Genomic DNA, 20,674 nt, shown 5'->3' on the forward strand with positions numbered 1-20,674 from the left:
AGGAGTAGTGGGCGCTTGCTCTGGCCTTCGTGAATGAGGATGGAGCTGGAAGCAGGATGAGCAGCACTGTGGACAAGTGACGTGTGGGCTGTTTGAGAGCTTTTCACTAAAAGTTTCAAGTTCCTCGTGTGGTAATCCTTCCAGCAAAACATGAGTTTTACTCAACTGTCAGGCCCTAACGTCATGTGACGAGACTTAGCATTAACAAATCAGGAAGTCACGAGAGATGAAGCACTGGAGACACAAGTATGACTGGTATTAATAATGAACAGATTGAATCATCTGTATTTGACAGACATCAACAGTAGCTATCCACATTAATATGCTGCACTGAGCTGTGTGTCATTGCCTAACATGAGTCCAAAAGCTCCTACATGAAAGAGTGCTAATAATTAATGGTATTTCCATGAGCCTCGGGCAAGAGGTCAAATTTATCTGCCAAATTACTTAAGTCATTTAAGATGCGCTGAACCAAAGAACAGCAGTGGTGCAGCACGCTGAGGGCTGAGACAATCAGAGACACTATGACATACGACTCTTCACAGAATAAGTTTTAGGTTTTCAGTCTGCATTACCAAACCTGGGTTAGAAAACCTTAAGACTTCCACCCGATTCCCTCATTCAGCCATAAAGTATTTCTGTGCTTCTCTTCCAGACGTTTCTAAAGACTGACAGCATCATTTCACACTACCCAGCTTCAGCCAGATCCACTTATAAAAATGATAAGTGATTATGTAAGGCTTCTTAAGAAATCAAGACGTCACCTCAAACTCTGGGATCTTCATTTTCACTTTGTTTTCTGAAACCGAATAGACCAAACAATCAATCTGGCAGATACGTGGAGCATAAAAACAACGGTTAGTTGCAGCCCCACCTCCCCTGCAAGAGCTTTCCCTGTTTCTTGAGACGATCCGCAGCGTCACAACAAAATCAGCAATGGTTCAGATAATTGTGCAAAACATTTTCCTGTCAAAAATGTCTCTTAGGATTGTAGCCTGAAGCGTTTCAGGTTTTCAAATGTTGAACAGACAGAAAACGTCATCTGAAGATTAACTTGTTTTACCTGATCAACAAATTAATTTAAAAATGTACTTGGCAGATTAATCTGTAAGAGAAAGAAAATCAATCAGTGCAGTTCAATCTAACCTGCAGAAGCTTTCACTCCTCCTCAACACCTGCGGCATTACAACAAAATCTGCTGCGACAACACATAATCATCATCTCCCACGGGCAGTGAGAACTATAAGGCCACAACACACACACACACACACACACACACACACACCTCTGGGATCCCTGAGCCAACAACAAGCTGCTCCAGGGGGAACAGAGCAGTGTTGTCCTGGGGGAGAACCCTGCAGGCTGCCACTCCTCAGGGTGGATTAAACCTTAAATACTGCAGGACAAACACAAGTGAGATTTCATGAGCTGTCCTATGATGTAGACTCAACACACGTGTGTGTTTGCATGTGCCCTTAGTGTTGAATTATCCATAGACACCTCTCAGTGCTCTGGTCCCAGCTGTGAGGGCCACACTGGGCTCCACTGTCCCCCAGGAGCGGTCTGCTCAACACAGGCAGCTTTCACAGCACCCAGCCCGACCTGAATATCAATGATCCGGGCTGGATCACCATCACACCCCCCGCGGTTTACGGGGCTGCGGTGCCCTGACAAGAGCATCTTCCCACCGGGTTGACAGTCGTGTTTTAGTCGCGTCATTACCCCAACACTTCCTGCTGCTTCGTCCTTTGCACATGGATTAACCAGTAGAACCAGTAAAACCAGTGGGTCAATACTTTCCTGTCACACACTGCTAACTGGTGCCGTCTAAGTCCTGCAATTAGCCTAATTATTAAACATTACCACACCAAAAACACGAGTACGTGAATTATATAAAGACCCAGGTGATTGTGGTCTGACAGGGTGACGCTTAAAAGAAACACCTGGTACAATATAAACACCGGAGAAAGTGGTTAATTAGCTAATGACACCGTTCCGAGACATAGATGGAGCCATTCTTACCGTTCCTTAGGACATCCGTAGCTAGAGGGTAATAACGCTGGTTCTCCTCTCCTTTCCCTCTTTTTAAATCACGTCTTTTCCTGATGTAGATGCTCCTCCTGCGGCAGACAACTTTTCCCGTTAGTCGTAAATTTATAAATAAGTTATAAAACCGGTTTTCCAAACTGTCTCCGGGGTCTGTTTTGCCGACTGAGCCCCAGCTAGCTGCATCGCTAACTAGCTATGTGCCAAAACACTGGCGTTAGACGGAGCCCTCCAGGAGAAGGAGCCCGTTCCCCTCCATGACCGGCAGCTCCCGGAAAACTAACCGGACTCAGGCTTCATGGGCACGGATTAAAAGTAGACTGGTGGCCCGTGAAGATGACAGCTCGCTGGTCCGCTGGATGGATGACTGAGAGACTGCGCGGTGCGTGAAAATGGCGTTAGCCGGCGCCCCCCCCCACTCTTCCTGGGCAATGATGTCACCGCTGCCCGGATAAAGGAGAAGCTGCAGAAAAACGTCTCATCCTTAATAAATAGACGGACACACATTTATTTATTACTATAATATTTGGTTTAAGACAGCTGTGATTTATTTATTACAATATTTAGTTTAAGACAGCTGTGATTTATTTATTACAATATGTAATTTAAGATATCTGTGATTTATTTATTCATGCTATTCCTGATTACTCACAGCTGTAATTACAGATATCTGTAATTGATTTGACCAGAACAATTTGTAATTACAGATATCTGTAATTGATTTGACCAGAACAATTTGTAATTACAGATATCTGTAATGACATTTTGACCAGTAAGAATTGCTCATTGACATGAATGGGAAAACTACGACATCCTCTACAATATAATTTTGACTCAACATTATGTGAATTCCAAATATCTGTAATTACATTTTGACTAAATGTAATTTGTAATTTAAAATATCTACAATTGAATTTTGACAATCCATCCATCATCTAGACCCCCTTAGTCCTAACCAGGGTCCCAGGGACCTGCTGGAGCCTATCCCAGCTCTCTCTGGGTGAAAGGCAGGGGTCCACCCTGGACAGGTCCCCAGTCCATCACAGGGCCACATAGAGACCAACAACCTCACACACTCACACTCACTCCTATGGGCAATTTAGAGTCACCAATCAACCTGACATACATGTTTTTGGACTGTGGGAGGAAACCAGAGGACCAGGAGAAAACCTTTTAACTTCTGGCAGAGGATGACACTGCTCAAATCAAAGTTGCAATCAGCCATGTTGCCTGCAGGCAGTTCCCTCTTCAGACCATCCCAACCTGCTTCACTTCTGAATAAAAACCTACAGCTTTCTATCACAAAAACAGACAAAGCAATAAACCGACTCAAAACCAGTGCAAGTAATTGTGTGCTCTATCCATTTACCTACATTACTCCCTGATTAGTGTGACATTTAATGGCACAACTCATCCTCAGAAATGTAGATAATGTTAAGGGCCATTGTGGCTTTGACAGTGAAGAGCAGGCAGGTGTGAACAAACTTTATGGATCCATTTATTTACGTGATGTTTCTTGTGAACGCCCTTCTCTTTCTAACAAGGTCTCTAATTATTTATCAGTATAAGGCAGATGGGGATTCTTGTCTGTCTCCAAGACAATTTCACTAAGAAATTAAAGAGGTGGTGGTTTTTTAATTCTCGGAAATTAAAATACAAGTCAATAACAAGAGTCAATACAAGCAGTCGTCAGTGAATAGTTTATTATCAGGCGGTAGGAGTGCTGCTTCTCTTGTTGTGTCGGTCAGAGATCGTCCTCCACATGTTGTTCAGGGCGATTCTGGCCATGAGCAAGGTGATGGTGAAGTTTCGTCTGTACCATTCCCTGGATCCAAAAAGAAAAAAAAAGTTAAAACCAGTGAATCTGAAAAACAAAATCCCTCATATAGAATAGCTTTCTGATTGCATCATTATATTTGAGCAGCTTTGAAAAGAAGCTTTGTCAGACCTAAAGGTAAACAGTAAGTTTGTCTGTTTACCAGAAAACCCCAAGGAGGAGAAAAGAAGAAATATATGATGCTACAGTGATGAGCGACCTTTAAAATGAAGAACAGTGCAGAAAGCAGGACTGCAGGTGGATAAAACAGTGACGCCTCACTGGAAGCTCATTATGAACATGAGCCTGAGCCAACAAAGCAATAACACCTGGGAGACAATAACAGAACAACAAGGATGTGCAATAAATAATTAAATCCCACACAGAGAAGAGAAACCACAATATAGAGGTGATGTGTGGGCAGAAAACGTCTTTCTGTGTGGAGGAGTCATTAACCTAAGAACAGGTCAGCCACTTTGCAATGCAAATTCACAGAAAGCCCTTCGGAGCCCGCCGTGTTTGTTGTTCTCTGCACACAGGGTGGGACAGTGCAGCGTATAAGTGTCAGTTAAAGCCCACAGCTCCTGAGGAGGGAGCAGCACCCAGCAGCACCAGGGGAGACACCCGGCTGCAAAACAACTCACTTGTTGTAATCTGCATGTCGTATTCTGTTTTTGTCCAGGAAGCTTTTGTAAAACACAGCCATTTCTTCACTGTTCAGGCAGCGCCGGCGTCCTGAGGGGGACAGGGAGACGATAAATATTATAATCTCTCAGGACTGGTTTTCTTGTTAAATCGCTGCATGTAAAACACATTTCTGTTTTCTGTGTTTAAATGGTTTTGATTTATCTCAGCATCATTTCTGACATGCTATGACGGCTGGCTCATGGAGCTCATAGGTGTGGAATAAACGCTCGATGCATGAAGCTCAGTTTGCAGGAGTTTCATTTTATTCACGTCAGAGTTTTAATCTTCTTTTCTCGCCTGAATGCAGGAGGGTGTTTAGTATTCAACCTGTGGATAAACCACCTGCAGCATAATATCTACCTCACCTTGCTCATCACGCAGACTCAAGCCTTTTGCCTTCAGCTGTGAGATAATGAAAGCATCTTTTTCCTGCAGAGAGCATATTAAAAAAAAAACTGTTATCTCACATTTGTTTCTTTAGATGTGACAGTAATGCAAACAAAGAGCCAACACCAAACACAACGGCTCATATCTAATACAGACAAGACTACAATTCAAAAACTGAATCAGTAGGATCAAAATGGTCTGTTTAAAGAAGTCAAAAGACTCAGCAAACCTGATACATAATCATATTACACAGAATTACATTATTTAATATTCCTTGCTCTCACTCTTCTAGAAAAGGGTCCAAAGAAGCTTTGGCCCACATTAATGGAAAGGACAATATCAATTTTAAACAAGTGCAGCAGATACTACTAAATACACGGAGTGATGCAACTGTAGATTTACACAAACCCTTGAATAACAGCAAACACAAAATAATGTTTATTGATGGCAAAGATATAAACTTTGATATAAAGAATAGATCAATCTCAAAAAACATACAATATTTGCGTACTAACACATTTCCATAAAATAAAATTCTGTTTTTAAATGGCTTTAGCATCACATTCTGTCATAGTAATGGGATTTAATTCCTTTTTTTTTTTAGTTTTTTACATAGATCTATCACCTTTATTACTCATGTTACTATCACTGGTGTGAATTAATGATTTGCAGACACACAGAATCACAGTCTTGTGTGGTGCTGCCCTCTGCTGGTCAAAGTGAGAACTACACCGAGGACACTACAGTGTCACAGACTTGATTAAAAATAATGACAGTGGTAATGTGACACTGATCCAGCCTCATCTGGGAGGTCAGAGGTTAAAGGTCGGCTGCAGGGCTGCAGCTTGGTACAGCAGGTCTGCTGAAAGTCTACATCCAAGATTAACTCAAATTAGCACAAAAACAAAGAGCTGACTTATGTAAAAATAAACTATGTCTTATTGCTCAATAAATGCCTTAAATAATCAAGTATCAATTATATGTCCCATATTTCTGTTTCATATGACTGCAAATTAAATGTGTTTGTCTCTTGACCCTTCCCACCATCTTTTAATCAAAAAGTGTAATAGTTGCGTCTTTATTTGGGATATTAGTTTTGCCTCATATCTTTAGTGCAGTAGGTTTATTCAGCTCAGAAGCATTTTCTATTGTTGTTCATCTATTTGCATGTTTCATCCTCTAGCTTCAGTGTTTTTGTTTGTTTATGTTTTGTTTTTAATTCCATAGTTATGTATGGAAAAGGTTTGTCTGGTACACAGTGTGTTTCTATGTGCAGCACTTTATGCCATTTGTCTGCTCAGTTGAATCATGTACACATTTCATTCTTGGTGTGTCCAGTTCTGTAAAAACATAAAATGAAAAAGGAAAGAAACAGATGTCACTTGATAAATGCTAGTTAAATGTTTACTACTGCTGTAATTGTCTCTGTGAACATGAAGCTTTGACCTCTGACCTCCAGGACGTAGGAGAAAAACAAGACATTAACTGTAACTGAAAACCACTTTAACCTCAGTGAAGCTGATGTTCTGCTTGGCCCAGAACTCGTGGTTCCAGTCCTCCGTCTCCTGCCTCAGGTGGCGCAGCCTTTTCTCCAGCTCCGATTCATTGTCTGGGACACGATAAACGATGGGCCGGAGGTTTGACAGAGGGTGTGGTGGCCCAATCCAGTCGTGTGTGGGGCTGGGTGCTGGTCTGAAGGTAGATCTCTAGACAAGAGCGAGAAATAATCTGTGAGACATCTCGTCACCTGTGACGCTGTTTCCCTGGCAGGATCTTTAGCAGATTAAAAAATTAAGATAAATTTCTATCCAAGAGCAGAAACCAGGGCTGCAACTAATGTTTCTTTACTTCCTGAAAAAACTTTTCACTGACTACTAATGAAAAGCAGCAAAAAATGTTGATCCCTGTTTCCCAGAGTTTAAGACGATGTATTTTCTTTAACCAACAGACTGAAACCTAAAGATGTTCCATTCAAAAACAGAGAACAACAGAAAATCCACACATTTAGGACGTGGAACCAGTAACTTCTCTTCATTTGTGTTTAGAAATTAAGTCGAAATGATTATTTGATCATGAAAATTACCAGTTAATTCTCCCATGATCAATAAACTGACATATAGATTCAGCTCTATGTGAGAAACTGAGTCCGGGAGGGAACGTTTCATTTAAATACGGGAGTAAACAGCAGAAGTTTGCACATGCGGACACGGACGTTTATCACGTTGAGAAGCAGCTGATCGACCAGTTTGCTTATCATTTCTAACCAGACTGCACGATGAGAAGAGCAGCGAGGACTCGAACACGCTCCAGGACTCAGCGGGCAGCAGAGAGGTAGGTACGTTCGTCAAACAGTGGAAACCCTGCTAACGAAATAATTAAAACAGGCTGTGGCTTCAGGAAGCATTCGGCCCCTCCAGAACTTACAGGGCTCTATTTTTAAAGTGATAAAATTAACCAGTTCCTATTTAATCTAAACTCAATAACCTATAAGATATTTTTGTCTTATTTAATAAAAAAATCAACAACACAGATCTGTCATTTGTAAAAGTACTCGGCAGCAGTTAAAGCTGTAGTTTCTTGGGTGAGTCTCCTCAAGGAGGAGTTTTCCTGCAGTTTTTCTTCTTCTTCCTCTCAAACCCTTCGTCAGATTAAATGATGAGCTGCAGCTTCAGGTCTCTGCACAGATGTTTTCTGGATATTGGCAGGGCCCCTCAGGGACTGACCCCTCAGTGTTGTCCTGGCTGTTTGCTTCAGGTTGTTGTGCTGAAAGCTGGACCCCAGGGTCAGGGCTGTCGCTAGCGGGGTGAAATGTGGTGACAATTACAGGGGCCCCCACTGCCCAGGAGGCCCCACAAAATCCAGCAGTTATACTCTATAGGCCCCTGTTATGTGAATAATACTAATATTTATATTAGTTGTATGCCAGAGATTTTAGTGAAAACCACAGAAACCTGCAATTTGATGAAAGAACTTTTCCAAATATCTGCTCCTCACCCCTCCCTAAAAATGGTTTAGTCCGATATGAGGTATTTATTAATTATTCAGTCAGTGACAAACATCTGAGGGACCCAATAAATCCTAAGTCCCACCTTAGCTTGTGAATAGGACCAATCAGTACTGTCATTTTTTTTGTTAGCGTGTGGGGGCCCACATTAATATTTTTTCAGGGGGCCCCGAATCTTCTAGCTACAGCCCTACCCAGGGTCAGGTTTCTGCAGCAGGTTTTCTTCAAACACCTCTCAGTGTTTGGATGCATTCATCCTCCCCTGAGCTCGGACCAGTCCCCCTATGTTGGTCTCACAACAGGGATGGTGTTATGGAGCAGAACCTGGTGGAGTTCAGCTTGGGTCTGATCAGAGCAGAGGATCCTGCAGCTTCAGTCCTGTTAACAATGTCTACTTATATTCTTGACAATATTTCTGGGCCCCCACCTCTGCATCTCAAAGGGAAATACTATCGGGGCACATGAACATGCTGCTGCCAAAACAGGCAGGTGCCAAAACAGGCAGACAACCTGTGTAGGTGTTTTACCTGGACGTCAAAGACTCCGCCCCTGCATACTAATAATGTGTGACCTAAAGAGGATCAGGTTTTACTGCACAAACCTTTGCTGTGCTGTCCTGCTGGGTTGCCTGTTCGGAGCTGCAGAGACGCCTTTTTACGGCTGTTGACCTGTGTGGGAACAGAGGAACGTGGAAGGGAACGGAAGTGCGAATCCTCCTGGTTAAACCGCCCGCCGCCACCGCCGCGGCCCGGGAAGACATTTCAACTCACCGGCTCTAAACGTGAAGTTAGTGACCGACCCGGAGCAGAGAGTCCCGGGGCTAACGTGACTCCTCGGTTCCGTTCATGTCCGTGTCCTCTGCACGACCAGCAATCCTGTCACGTGACAAGCCGTAAAACGAAATTGGTGCGCTCCAAATCCAAACCAGCACAGCCACGGACTGAGCCGGTCGGGAGGGGTTTTAGCTATTTTCAGTTTATAGTTAGTTATTTATATATATATATATATATATATATATATATATACATACACATACATACATACACCCCGCACCCCAATGCATAACTAGGATATATATATATATATATATGAAACACATTTGATTTAAAAACGTTATTATACAATGTCATGGTACCGCAGGAGTTACTACGTTATGTAGTACAGTTCTGTAAATACAGGGAGATCAGCTCTAGCGCCAACGAGCGGGACCACGGCATGAGAAAACGAAGCGCACCAAAGTTGGCCGACCAAAACCTGCTCGGTAAAAAGCGTTAACTCTATAACCCGCAAGATAAGACGCGTCTGCGTTTTTTTCACTTCGACTTCAATCTATGATAAATGATCTAAACACAAACCGACAGGTCTAATTTGTAACGTGAAGGAAACGCAGATAAAACCGGTTTAATTCAACGTTAGTAAACAAAGACGAACTCCGTGTTAGTTCATACTTGTGAGCAGCAAAGTAGAAGGGAGCTAAGTAGGCTAATGTTTAGCTTTAATCAGAGGAGCCACGCACTTTCCCGCATCGGATCAGATGGCTGTCCGCTGGCTGTGCAGGTAGGAACCCAACAATTAATGTGACCAGGGTGGTGTCGATGTATTGAGTCCAAAAACCCGAAGATATTCAGCCAAGGTGGGGCAGAGTCAGGTGATCATCGGTAGGAAAGGGCACCGAGCGGTGTTCGTGGGGACGGGGTTCTGTTTTTGTTGTTTTTTAAACCCAAAGCGCTGATTTAAATGTTCCTAAAGCTTCGACGACGTATTGACCTTTAAACGGAGGAGTTTTCAGGCCAGACTAAGTGAGGGTCCCCTCAGATAGTCTGTGGGAGGGGCGGACCCAGCCCGACCGCAGCCAGCCATCCGTGCGGTGCCGGAGCTGGAGATACCGACGCCTCCATCGAAATCTCTCCGATTTTTGGGATTATCCTCCTGGATACCGGTTCTCCTCACGCCCTGGTCCGGCTGATGGAAACAGAAAACCGTAGAAATGTGCGCGAATGTGTTCGGGGTTTTGAAAAGGTGAGAGAAACGACGCTGTTAGATGTGGCTGCTTTCACTGGACCGTGTGTGCGTGCGTGTGCGTGTGCACGTGTGCGTGCTGACAGCTTCTATAGATGCTTGTGAGAGCTGCAGGTGTGGTAACGTGCATGTGCTGACAGCTGCAAACAGCTGGATAAACGGGGTTTTTATTCGGTGGCATAATGCGCAAAGCCGAGCTGGACCGGTGCAGGCGGCCTGGGGCTCGGGAAGGTGCACGGCCGATCTGGGGAGGATTTGAGCAGGAGGGTGCTCGTTGTAGGTTCCCCCCCAGCTCGGTTAGCCCTTATCCAGTGTGGCTCAAGGGAGGGAGGCTGGTTCCTGCTACCAAACCAGCTCCTCGGATCAGCCTGGAGTCTGTTTTCTTGTTTCCATGCTGGACTGAGTTTTGCTCAGATTATCATCAGCCACTATTCTGGAAATGCCCATGCTCTGCTCCTCTTACATTAAAGTCCTTTAGGGAGCACTGATACGTAATCCTGTCTGTTCCAATAAATGTTACTGATGCTGCGAATAGCAAATCATCACATTGTGGACTAAAGCATTTATCACATCATGTTTTCAGGGACCCTGGCTGTGTCATGATGCATGTTCCCCTCGGAGCTGTGCTCCTCCTCATCTTAATCCTGATTGTTCCCCTGTAGATACGGAAAGTTCACTTTGGAATTGATGAAAAGATTTCCTTCTGTAACACTATGGCTGCTTTCCTTAGTCTATAATCCAAAGTAGAATTGTTTTAATGCTGCAGGTTGTTTTTCATGATCGTGTATAAAGAATATTGAGTCCTAATATCAAGTGTCTGCAAATCAAATCCAGCCTTATTCCTTTATGTTACACAGCACAGCAAGGCTACAGTCAAATTTCATTCATCAAAATACAGTAAAAAGGTAGTAAAGTATTATAATCACAACAGCGCCACTAAGTTCTCATGTTCTGCTTTTGATCCAAGAGCAGCACCCAGATGTCCTGGTCCACCTGGTTTAACCTGTTGTTAAAAGAGACACATGTAGAAAAAGAGAGAAAAAAGGCCATCATTACCTTCCTGGATCTCCGTGAGGCCCTAGCCCGCCGCCAGCCGGGCCCCAGCGAGCACCCGTCTCACCGGGCCGTGTGGTTGGTCCTGGGGAGCCTGTCGGACCTTCAGGCCCAGGTGCTCATGTTCTGCTTTTGATCCAAGAGCAGCACCCAGATGTCCTGGTCCACCTGGTTTAACCTGTTGTTAAAAGAGACACATGTAGAAAAAGAGAGAAAACTTCTAGAAAAAGATCCAAAAAAACCTAAAAATCCTGATATTGATCCAATTAAGCAGCAACATTTTGTTGATGAATCTGTTTCACAGTGCGAGATGCTTGTGACACATTTTACGAGGCTGAGTCTTTGAGCGTGTCATGTTTTAGATGCTGGCCTTCAGCTGCATTCACTTTGTTTTCCATATTTAACGCGGGAGCGTCAGTCGGATCCTTGTTATGTGGATTAGAGCACGATCATCTTCGTGTCGGCCTGAGAGAAATGCACAGCGATGCTCTGAATGGTTGTCATGTGGGTGTTGTTCCTGTCGAGGCAAAAAATGTAGGTTAACCTTATTCATGTTCCTGCACGATGTCAAGGACAGAATTTCACAAGAAAGTATTTGTGCGTATTTGTTCTCGTCTGAGCTGGACTGACATCTGGTCGATCTGGAATTAATCAGGAATAAGAACCAAATCCACAAAATAGGTCAAGGTCAAGAACAGACTCTTCTGTTAAGAGCAGCAAGTTTCCTCTTAAGAATATCGTCTCCGTTTGTTTTAACTGCACCACATGTGTGAGTTCTCTTCTCTCCACCAGCGTGGACGTACATGCTGGACACGTAGCAGCGTCCAGGAGACGCAAAACGACTGCAAAGAGACCAGCAACAAACAAGACACGAAAGAAAAATCACTGATACACAATAAATGGCCACAAAGACTAAAGAAAAATGCAAAACAACTGCAAGGATGCAAAATACACATTATCTGTACTAGTTTTTACTAGTTAGACTTCAGACGTCAAAGGCATCAGCTTCAGATTGTCTAAGTGTGTTGCCAGGTTTGAACTGGTGTGCATCTCTTTCAGTACTACAGCTAATATAAAAACACACACAGGGATGTCTGTCAAAAGGTTTATGCTGTGTTTTATGTGACGTATGAATATTGGTTATCACTTATCTGAACTCTCAAATATTGATCGCAGAATCACTATACGGTTTGACAAAAAGGAGCAAACCTCTTTTTACAAACTGAACCTGAATGTGACGCTGGAGACCAGTACCAAGCCGGATCGCCCAGACTGGGTTTGACATGTTGAACATGACAGAATTGTCTGTAAGTTGGAGATTAGATCCTCGACAGTTTTTTCTTTTTTCTTGGTTTTTATTCTTTGGTCGTGGGCGAAGGTCTCCACCGCTGAGGTCGTTTTGTGTCAGGGAGGACTCACCGAGTTGTTTGCTTTATTCAGAAATGTTGACGCTAGAAAGATTTCCAGAAGTCTGACTTTTGTCTTCCAGCAGAAAATACCACAGCATTCTTGAGGCCTGTGTGACGACGGGGCTGTACTAATAACATTTCCACCACATTGTTGTAAATTCCTGGCTGAGGCTGTGGGAGGGGTCCAGACAATAGTTGGAGGTCCTATTCAACAATGTTGTTTCTCCCTGCTCTGAACTGTCGCTTATTGTTCTGATTTTCTGTTCTCCAGCCTGTTTGGGAAGCCCTTTGATGGTGGGAAGAGGATGGATCATGGCGGCTCTCAGCAGCAGCAGCAGCAACACCCAATGGAGCAGCAGCAGCCGTGCCATGCGCAGCACCCTGCCATGATGCGGCTGTATGAAGTCCAGAAAGAGGTGGCCTCTCTGGGGCCTCAGGTCTGCACCTTCAGCGGCCTGCAGAACGACCGTGACTACAAACGTTTAGAGCGGGAGCTGACGCGGCTGCTGCTGGAGGTGGACCAGGTGGACACGGAGGGCAAACCAGAGCTGCAGGGGGCACGAAAGAGGGCAGCACAGGAGGTGGAGGGGCTCCTGCGCTACCTGGAGGAAAACGCCACCCATCCGTCTCGTGTGGCCATCGAGGAGCTCAGCAACAAGGCGCGGCAGCTGGTGGATGAGCAAGTGGTGGCGCCTCAGCGCACCGGCGGTGTAGCCGAAATCAACGACGAGCTGGTGGATGCGCTGCAGGAGCTGGTGCTGAGACTCACCCAGATCAAAACAGAAGGGAGGGTGCCGCTTCGCAAAGCGCGCTACCGGGCGCTGACACGCCTGTGCGCCGTACAGGACGTGATCGAAGGGCGCACGCAGCAGCAGACCCTCTCCCTGCCGCTCTCGGGGGACACCCATGAGGCCGTAGACCGCATCAACCAGGTGATGGTGAAGGTGAGCGTGGCCCGCAGTCAGCTGGTGGCTCTGCTCATGGGCCTGAGCGGGAGGGACAGCTGCACCCACCTGTCACGGATCCTGACTGAGATGCAGGTAGAGCTGGACGCTCTGGATGTTTCTGGGAACGCAGCGATCAGAAACTACAGGAAACAGGTTGTGGAGGAGATAAACGGGCTGCTGAAACACCTGGACCTGGAGGGGGAGGGAGACGACACACGCAGGTAGGTGATAAAAGTGACTTCAAACAAAGATAATTATTGGTTCATCTACAGATTCATAGATCAGGTCATTTATAAAAGAATTCAAATGTAAACTTGGTACTTCTGCATAAAAATAACTTTATCAAATTACTTGTTGGTTATTTTATTGACTAACTGACTAATTATTCCAGCTGTAGTCCTGTTAGGTTTAATTAATGAACTACTGCCTTAACACTTTCTACACCTCAGCATGTGCCCGTGTTGTCATCACGCTGCACATCTAATGTTATTGCACTTCTCCAGAGGAGACGGTGAGTAGTAGGAGGGACTGGGGAACGTCGTGTTGTGATTAGAGTCATGCTGCACTGTCAGGAGTGAATTAGTCTCACTTCAGCAGAGAATCACTGATGAACATTTTACAAGGCCGGTCCGCCTACAAGGCACAGCAGACTGATTAAAGCTGATTAAAGCACCGCTCCACTCTTGAGTTTGGCTTCCTGTTACAGAAAAATGTGTTTGAGATCAAGTTTGTTTGATAGAGTATGTGCTGAAACTGCAATACAAGTGAAATAGAAAGGTTTTATGCTTTTACACGCTGAATCTAATTCATCTTACTTCCTTAAATAAAACGTTGTCTTTTATTGTGAAATCCAGTACTAACCACACCTGTTTGTTGTTTTTTCCAGGTACGACTTGGCGCAGAACAACTCCATCCGTGAGATCGAGGCCGTGCGAGCTCACGTCTCCCACCTGCGAGAGGGCGTCCTGCGACACTGTGCCATGGCCGATCTCGGCTTCAGACCCAAAGCCGAGCTGCAGAGCCTCCTCACGCATCTGGATCAGGTGGACACGGCCAAGAACCCGTGCATCAGAGAGGCCCGCCGTCGCGCTGTGGTGGAGGTCCAGGCCATCATTACCTTCCTGGATCTCCGTGAGGCCCTAGCCCGCCGCCAGCCGGGCCCCAGCGAGCACCCGTCTCACCGGGCCGTGTGGTTGGTCCTGGGGAGCCTGTCGGACCTTCAGGCCCAGGTGCTGGGCTTCGACGGCAAGCGGGCCGACAAGAGCTACATGATGCTGGAGGAGCTGCTGACCAAACAGCTGCTGGCGCTGGACGCCGTGGACCCACAGGGTGACGAGATGACCAAGGTGGCTCGGAAGCAGGCGGTGAAGTTTGCCCAGAACATTCTCAACTACCTGGACATGAAGACAGACGAGTGGGAGTATTGATCCGATCAGAAACCGCAGATGGGACGTGGACCTGCAGCAAAGACAGGAGCTGATAATGTGCGTTAATAATAAAACTGATACGTTATCATTCCATGGGCTGTAAATATTGACTCAAATTCCCAGAATGCACTGCATCAGCGCTTTCCTTTAGTCTCCGTGGTAGTAGTGGCAGACCCGCTGAGAAGTCACCAACACAGAACTCCTTTTGTGAAACACACTTTCAAATAGTTTTTGTCCTTTTTCAAGATTTTCTTTTTCAACTCTCCTGTTTGCGGATGTGAGCTGTCGTCGTCGTCATATTTGGTGTGTGTGTGTCTGAGTGTGTGTGTGTGTGTGTGTGTGTGTGTGTGTGTGTGTGTGTGTGTGTGTGTGTGTGTGTGTTGAAGCCTGCCGCCACAGCACTGAATAATGCCAGATATGGATGAACAGCTGAGTGTCAGCTGCTAATGGAGACACACACACGTTTCAAACACCATCGTCATCCGCTGCTATTTAGAACAACATCGATCTTTTTACTGCAGTTTGAAATGAAAGTTGTTCTGATTCTGTTCAGCAGAAGGTCCAAACAAATGTTAAACAGAAAGTGATTTAAAATGTGAGGTTAGAAGGTTAGAAGCAAACATCAGCTGCTGCTGAGGCCCAGTAATGAGAGAGACACCGTCCACTCCTGTGTGACCCCCTTTTAGCATTTGGTCCACGTCTCTGGTAGCGTTCCCGTCCACAGGACGGTGGCAAACGCCCCGAAACCCCGCAAACCACAGCCGTCGTGGTTGAAATGGCAAAGGAGTAAAGGCGCCGCTGTTTCCAGGAGTTAGCCGGAAACTAAACCCGACGCTGAGATGCCTGCGAGCTGAGAGCAGGACGTTTGAAAAGATGAGAGTAGCTTTCCCCTCGCTGCTTGTGTCGCTGTTAGTCTGTGCTATGCTTCAAATGTTTGTTGGGACTTTGTATGATCACGCTCGGCTATAAATGGACCAGAGCTCCGTGGTAGAGGAGAGGAGGCGAAAGTCTGCTGCTGCTTTAGATTTTTGTTTTTAGCCACTGCTGAGATCCCAGGGGAGAGGAAGAGGAAGAGAAGGAGGAAGGAGGGGGTGATATTCACTGGATTGACATATCAAGGCTGAAGCTCGCAGGGCTGACAGTCGGGTCCTGTGCGGTAGAGTATTGATGATCATCGCGGTCGACGGAGGGAAAGGACTGGAAGAGAAGTCCAAATCTCTGTGCCTTTATTTTCACCCTTCCCTTTGAACCGGTTTGTGTAAAAGCAGCTGCTGGGTCTGCAGAAGAACAAGGAGAGCGAAGCGCTGAATGTGTTTCTGGAGAGCACCTTATCCTTTATCTCCACGAGACATTTGCACTTTTCCAAATCAGTATTTACTCTGTAAGGAAGGCGGCGGGGCCTGGTCAGTGTTTTCGTGGCGGCGCTTCTTGCAGTGGGAAATGAAAACGAAAAGATGAGTCACATTGTGTTTTCACACTGCAAACAAACAGTCTCGGCACCTTTTGCCCCAGAACCAATTAGACAACAGAGGCTGGAAATCAACTCTCACAATGAGCTGATCCAGTTCTTTCACAGCTTCCTGCTCTGACCCCCTCAGGACTTCTGATGGAGTCACACCTTGTTCAGTAGCTTTTCTGGAGCTTTCACTCAGATCGCATGATCTTTGTTTTTGTCGTGGGAATGTAGAAATAAACATATCAGCTAAAGTGGGAAAGGAGTGGTCTCACTTTATTCTGGGAAACATCTTAAATCCTCAATGTTTTGTGTCTTGACTTTTTCTCCTTAAGCAAATCAGCCCTTTTTAATTTAATTGATTAATGAATCCATCCATTTATTGCTTCATATCCAATTCATGTTCATTTAATTAATCACACTGTCGCAGAGTGTTTATTATGGGAAACATTTCTCAGTGTAGCAGCTTCTAAGTGGATATTTTATCACCTCTGCTCTCATCATCTTCCTCTGCTGACGAGGATCATGTGACACGACAGAAATGTCCAGAGAAGCTACTAAATCAACACTGAGGTGGGAATTTGTTTGCCGACTAAAGAAAGATCTATGGAAAAGTGAAGTTGAGGCTGAGACTTTTCCATCAGTGGGGGGGTTTGGTTGCTCACCATGTGACCACACGCACCAAAGGGGCAAATGTTTAATAGTTTACTCAAATATGACTGAAGCAACAGGGCTGAAGCTCAATCTTTGGGGCTTTGTTTCTCCTCCCAGCTGCCTGAAGCATGTCCTGTGTGTCACCCCTTTTTAAAAAAAAAAAAAAAAAAAAACAACAACTCCCACAGACCCTTTCTATCTGCATTAAGCTGCTCTTGGAAGCGTTTTCCGGCCCCACGCCCACGCTCGGCCTCCTGGGTGTGGAGCTGACTCACGCAGCAGAGAATGAGATTAAACGGCGTTGGTCAAACTCCGTCAGCCTGCCTGGCTGTTGTTGCAACACATGCTTTCTAGCAGAGAACCGTATGTTGTCTCAGACCAAACCAACCCGCACACACCTTAAGTCCACAGGCTGTTCTTCTGTATATGCAGCAGCACGTACGAGTACGCCCAGTACATTTTTGTACATTGCTTCCTTTTGAAGCATCTGTTTGGATAATTTATCAAGTTTTACACTCGATAAGGAAAATGTTTTTCTGTTTTGTCTAAAAAAAAGTGTCGTGAAGCTTTGTTTTTGTTTGTTTTTGTGTATTAGTGGCGGGCAAACAAACTTAAAGGGAGCACGGCAGTGACGTAAAGCACCGTTTTTAAAATGTTTTCCACGTCACCAATGCTCCTCTAAAAAGAAAGAAAAAAAGAAAAAGGCCCAGTGTTAATTGATAATGGTGGAATATCTCGGCTTCAGCTGGCGGGTGTTTTTACAATCTGTTACTCTGTTAAGTCTTTTCAATTAATAATCATTTGGTAAACAGAAACTATGAAAAGTGTCAGTTTTAAAATCAGTTTACTCTAAATAGAAAGTATTCACATTTGAGAAGCTGAAACCAGATTAAAGATTAAATGTGTCCTGTTATTAATTGTTTTGGTTTTTTGGCATTTCTTTACAGCCTGATGTTTCTGTCTTTGCACTAGGAAGGAAAATGAATTTTAAAATGTGTGTTAGAGTCAACAGGCAGATTATTATAAGGAGTACAGTGACTTTGCATGAGTGTAAACGTTTATACTGAAGGTCTTAAGAAAAGTCCAGATCCCTGCTATGTTTTCAAGACCAGCAACAGGTTTTGGCCTTTTCATGGGACTTGTTGATAAGAAAAATATCACAGGAAGTATCTGTGAAAATGTTTAAATATTTAGCATCAAAACTAAATTCAGAATCTTTACTCTAAATATTTTGGACTTTTTTTTTGTAAAAGAAAATATTTGTATGTTTTCTGTGAATGATGTTACTTATTCTAAAAAAGTGGCATGAAGGAGTATAAAAAAAAACCAATAAAAATAATAATAAAATGCTAAATTATTTAGATTTCTTAAATCTGATTACCACAATATGACTAAAGAACAGATGGGGGTTGGAGTTGGGAACAGTGTGGTGAAATCATTTTGGAGGTTTTACATGCATTGGATAATTTTGGGGATTGGGTACAAATTATTCTACAGTTTTATTACTGTAAAGACAAACATCTTCAAAATGACAAGATCTTTGGTGGTGGTAGAATTCAAACCCAAAGCCTTAGTAAGGACACTCCAGACCAACCTGAAAACCAGTTATTAAAAGACTTTAAACAAAGCTGAAGCTAAAATAGTGTCTTATTCCACAAAGATGCTCTGCGTGTCCCCCAAACACACAGCTGGACCACTAAAAGCAGCTCGTGGTTCCTTGTGATGGACTATCTGAACATGGTGGCACCAGAGTCCATTAGACCAAGAGTTTAAAAGCCTGAGATGCAGTGGGTATTTAAAGGTGGCCACCTGAATTCATACTGCACAACAAATAGGTGCAGGGACCGGGAGATGTAGAGGTTTAAATATTTGATTTTGAATGTAGTTACTGAGGAATGTTTTGTTTTTGTACCAAAGTCCGTGATTGTTGCGTAACCCTAAATATGAGGGTGGAGAGGGTTGTACAAAGTCTCATAAAAGGATCAACCAAAAAGTTGATGCTTCTGAGTTTGGTGTTAAGATCAATGACCGGTTGCACCAGAGAAATAAAAGTCGAAGAGTAAAGTCAAACTTGTCATAGTGTCACAAAAACTACGCTAAAATAAAAACACTATGAAGAGCGATATTTAGGATCTGTTACAAACAAACAAGTTGGTCCAGCGTCAAATTCAAAGCTAAAGGTAAATATGTTTATTTCCTGTCAAAATAAGGTGAGAAACCTTGACACATGTATGTTAAGTACAGATCTGAACTTTAGGACAATAGCCCAGTTTGGCATTAAGACTGGAAACAGCTATTCTGGCTCTGTCCAAAGGAAACAGCATCAGTCCGTCAGCACATGTCAAACATAAAATACACAGAAATTAGTGCTGGTGGGCTTTTAAGGTGGATTTTCACTTTAAACAGAAGCAGGTTTTGTTACAGTTTCTGACTGTAGCTTCATATTTACTGTACAGACATGAGGATGTAGCTTCATCTGACAAAACTCACTGGTTTGGTACAATCTGGTTGGATCCAGTAACCAGTGATCCAGCGTTTACTTCGATGTGACATACGAAGGCTGTCAGAAAACCAGAATGATGGAGCTGCACATTTACAACAGTAGAAATTCACTAAACGAGAAAAACTCATTACTGAGCATTTTTCAAAAAGTCCTCTTCACTTTTAATGCTCCTTAGTTACTGCTGGCTATCACTGCTTTGCCTTTGTTTCTACGAACGACTGCAATGTGAGAGAGAGTGCTGCATTTTGTTTTTCAAATATGTTCTCTGAAGTCGCCTTTAACTGCATTGATTGTGACGGGCTTCTGCTGCTTCTCCTCCGAGACGCGCTTGTACAAAAAGCACACACTGGAAAAAATAAGCAGTGTGAGTGCTCCATGGATGGTTGTGTTTTGACTTTGTACTCCCAATGCAAAATAAAGTTAGTGATCAGTGTTAAATTAGAGTGTTTGGTTTTTATTCCTGACAGCAACAACAAAAAAACATGGGGGAACCTGACTGGGAGGGAACCTGACTGGTTGACTGGGGGGGAACCTGACTGGTTGACTGGGGGGGAACCTGACTGGTTGACTGGGGGGGAACCTGACTGGTTGACTGGGGGGGAACCTGACTGGTTGACTGGGAGGGAACCTGACTGGTTGACTGGGGAGGAACCTGACTGGTTGACTGGGGAGGAACCTGACTGGTTTCTTTAAAGATCAACAAACTTAAAGTGATTATTTTAAGAAAACATATAGTTCTGGATAAGAGATGTGCCCTGCACCACAGGCTCACTCTCTGCTGGAGATGTGCATTAATGTTTTAGTCAAGGGCACTTTGGCTGGTGCAGGAATCAAACCTGTGATCTTTCAGCTCAGTTAATGGACCATTTGATCCATGACGTATCTGCCAATTATTTTCTTAATGAAAACTGTTTGGCTGTAAACTCTTAGATTATAGTCGTCATAGTCCGCCACAGCCCAAAGATGACACTGTCCAGCTAATAGTCCAAAACCCAGAGATGTGGGGTAGCAGGGGTCTCAAACTCCAATCCTCTTGGCCCACTGTCCTGCCCTTGCAGCCTCTGATTGGCTGAACACACCTGATCCAGGTAATCAGCTGGAAAACAGGCAGGACAGTGGGCCAAGAGGACTGGAGTTTAATTTTCTGCAGTGTCAATTAATTAACCGACTAAATTTAATCAGCTAATGAAGACTGACACTGTAGAGAGGTCCATAACACTCAAGTAGGAGCTCAACATTAAAAGTCAGTGCATTGACTTCAGTAAAAAG

General features: G+C 44.3%; 3 protein-coding genes across 9 annotated transcripts in view; 1 reads left to right on the forward strand and 2 right to left on the reverse strand.

The window, feature by feature from the left end:
• Positions 1–2,457, reverse strand: part of klc1a (kinesin light chain 1a) — a 31,725-nt gene extending 29,268 nt beyond the window's left edge. For all 4 annotated transcript variants that reach the window (XM_026303932.1, XM_026304011.1, XM_026303846.1 and 1 more), the window contains exon 1: positions 2,023–2,457. The gene's annotated coding sequence lies outside the window, so the exon portion shown is untranslated. The remainder of the gene's footprint in view (positions 1–2,022) is intronic.
• Positions 2,458–3,730: 1,273 nt separating this feature from the next.
• Positions 3,731–8,847, reverse strand: coa8 (cytochrome c oxidase assembly factor 8). Of its 2 annotated transcripts, XR_003295349.2 has the most exons (6): positions 8,542–8,847; positions 6,445–6,642; positions 4,915–4,978; positions 4,507–4,597; positions 4,083–4,191; positions 3,733–3,871 (listed from the first exon to the last, which is right to left on the reverse strand). XR_003295349.2 is itself a non-coding variant. In XM_026301086.2 (5 exons), the coding sequence occupies exons 1-5, from the start codon at positions 8,698–8,700 to the stop codon at positions 3,754–3,756; spliced, it is 630 nt and encodes a 209-aa protein (XP_026156871.1). In that variant the 5' UTR covers positions 8,701–8,846; the 3' UTR covers positions 3,731–3,753. The 2 variants fall into 2 exon arrangements, 1 of the variants encoding a protein (XP_026156871.1); XM_026301086.2 differs by lacking the exon at positions 4,083–4,191 and having other exon boundaries at positions 3,731–3,871; positions 8,542–8,846.
• Positions 7,212–19,843, forward strand: bag5 (BCL2 associated athanogene 5). Of its 3 annotated transcripts, none has more exons than XM_026301082.2 (3): positions 7,212–7,267; positions 12,693–13,589; positions 14,255–19,843. In XM_026301082.2, exons 1-3 carry the CDS (start codon positions 7,212–7,214, stop codon positions 14,793–14,795), a joined length of 1,494 nt encoding a protein of 497 aa, XP_026156867.1. In that variant the 3' UTR covers positions 14,796–19,843. The 3 variants fall into 3 exon arrangements, with proteins under 3 accessions (XP_026156867.1, XP_026156868.1, XP_026156869.1); XM_026301083.2 differs by lacking the exon at positions 7,212–7,267 and adding an exon at positions 9,138–9,959; XM_026301084.2 differs by lacking the exon at positions 7,212–7,267 and adding an exon at positions 9,139–9,497.
• The last annotated feature ends 831 nt before the right edge of the window (positions 19,844–20,674 follow it).

The sequence above is a fragment of the Mastacembelus armatus genome, chromosome 22, assembly GCF_900324485.2.
Source record: "Mastacembelus armatus chromosome 22, fMasArm1.2, whole genome shotgun sequence".
NCBI classification, from domain to species: domain Eukaryota; kingdom Metazoa; phylum Chordata; class Actinopteri; order Synbranchiformes; family Mastacembelidae; genus Mastacembelus; species Mastacembelus armatus.

Excerpts from the sequence above, each read along its gene's own strand:
- bag5 (XM_026301082.2), top strand. The coding sequence starts at position 7,212 with ATGAGAAGAGCAGCGAGGACTCGAACACGCTCCAGGACTCAGCGGGCA. Across the intron at positions 7,268-12,692 it reads ACTCAGCGGGCAGCAGAGAG|CCTGTTTGGGAAGCCCTTTG; the intron begins GTAGGTACGTTC and ends TCTGTTCTCCAG. Across the intron at positions 13,590-14,254 it reads GAGGGAGACGACACACGCAG|GTACGACTTGGCGCAGAACA; the intron begins GTAGGTGATAAA and ends TGTTTTTTCCAG.
- coa8 (XM_026301086.2), bottom strand. The coding sequence starts at position 8,700 with ATGTCTTCCCGGGCCGCGGCGGTGGCGGCGGGCGGTTTAACCAGGAGG. Across the intron at positions 4,979-6,444 it reads AGAACATCAGCTTCACTGAG|GAAAAAGATGCTTTCATTAT; the intron begins GTTAAAGTGGTT and ends TGCTCTCTGCAG. Across the intron at positions 4,598-4,914 it reads GAGTCTGCGTGATGAGCAAG|GACGCCGGCGCTGCCTGAAC; the intron begins GTGAGGTAGATA and ends TGTCCCCCTCAG.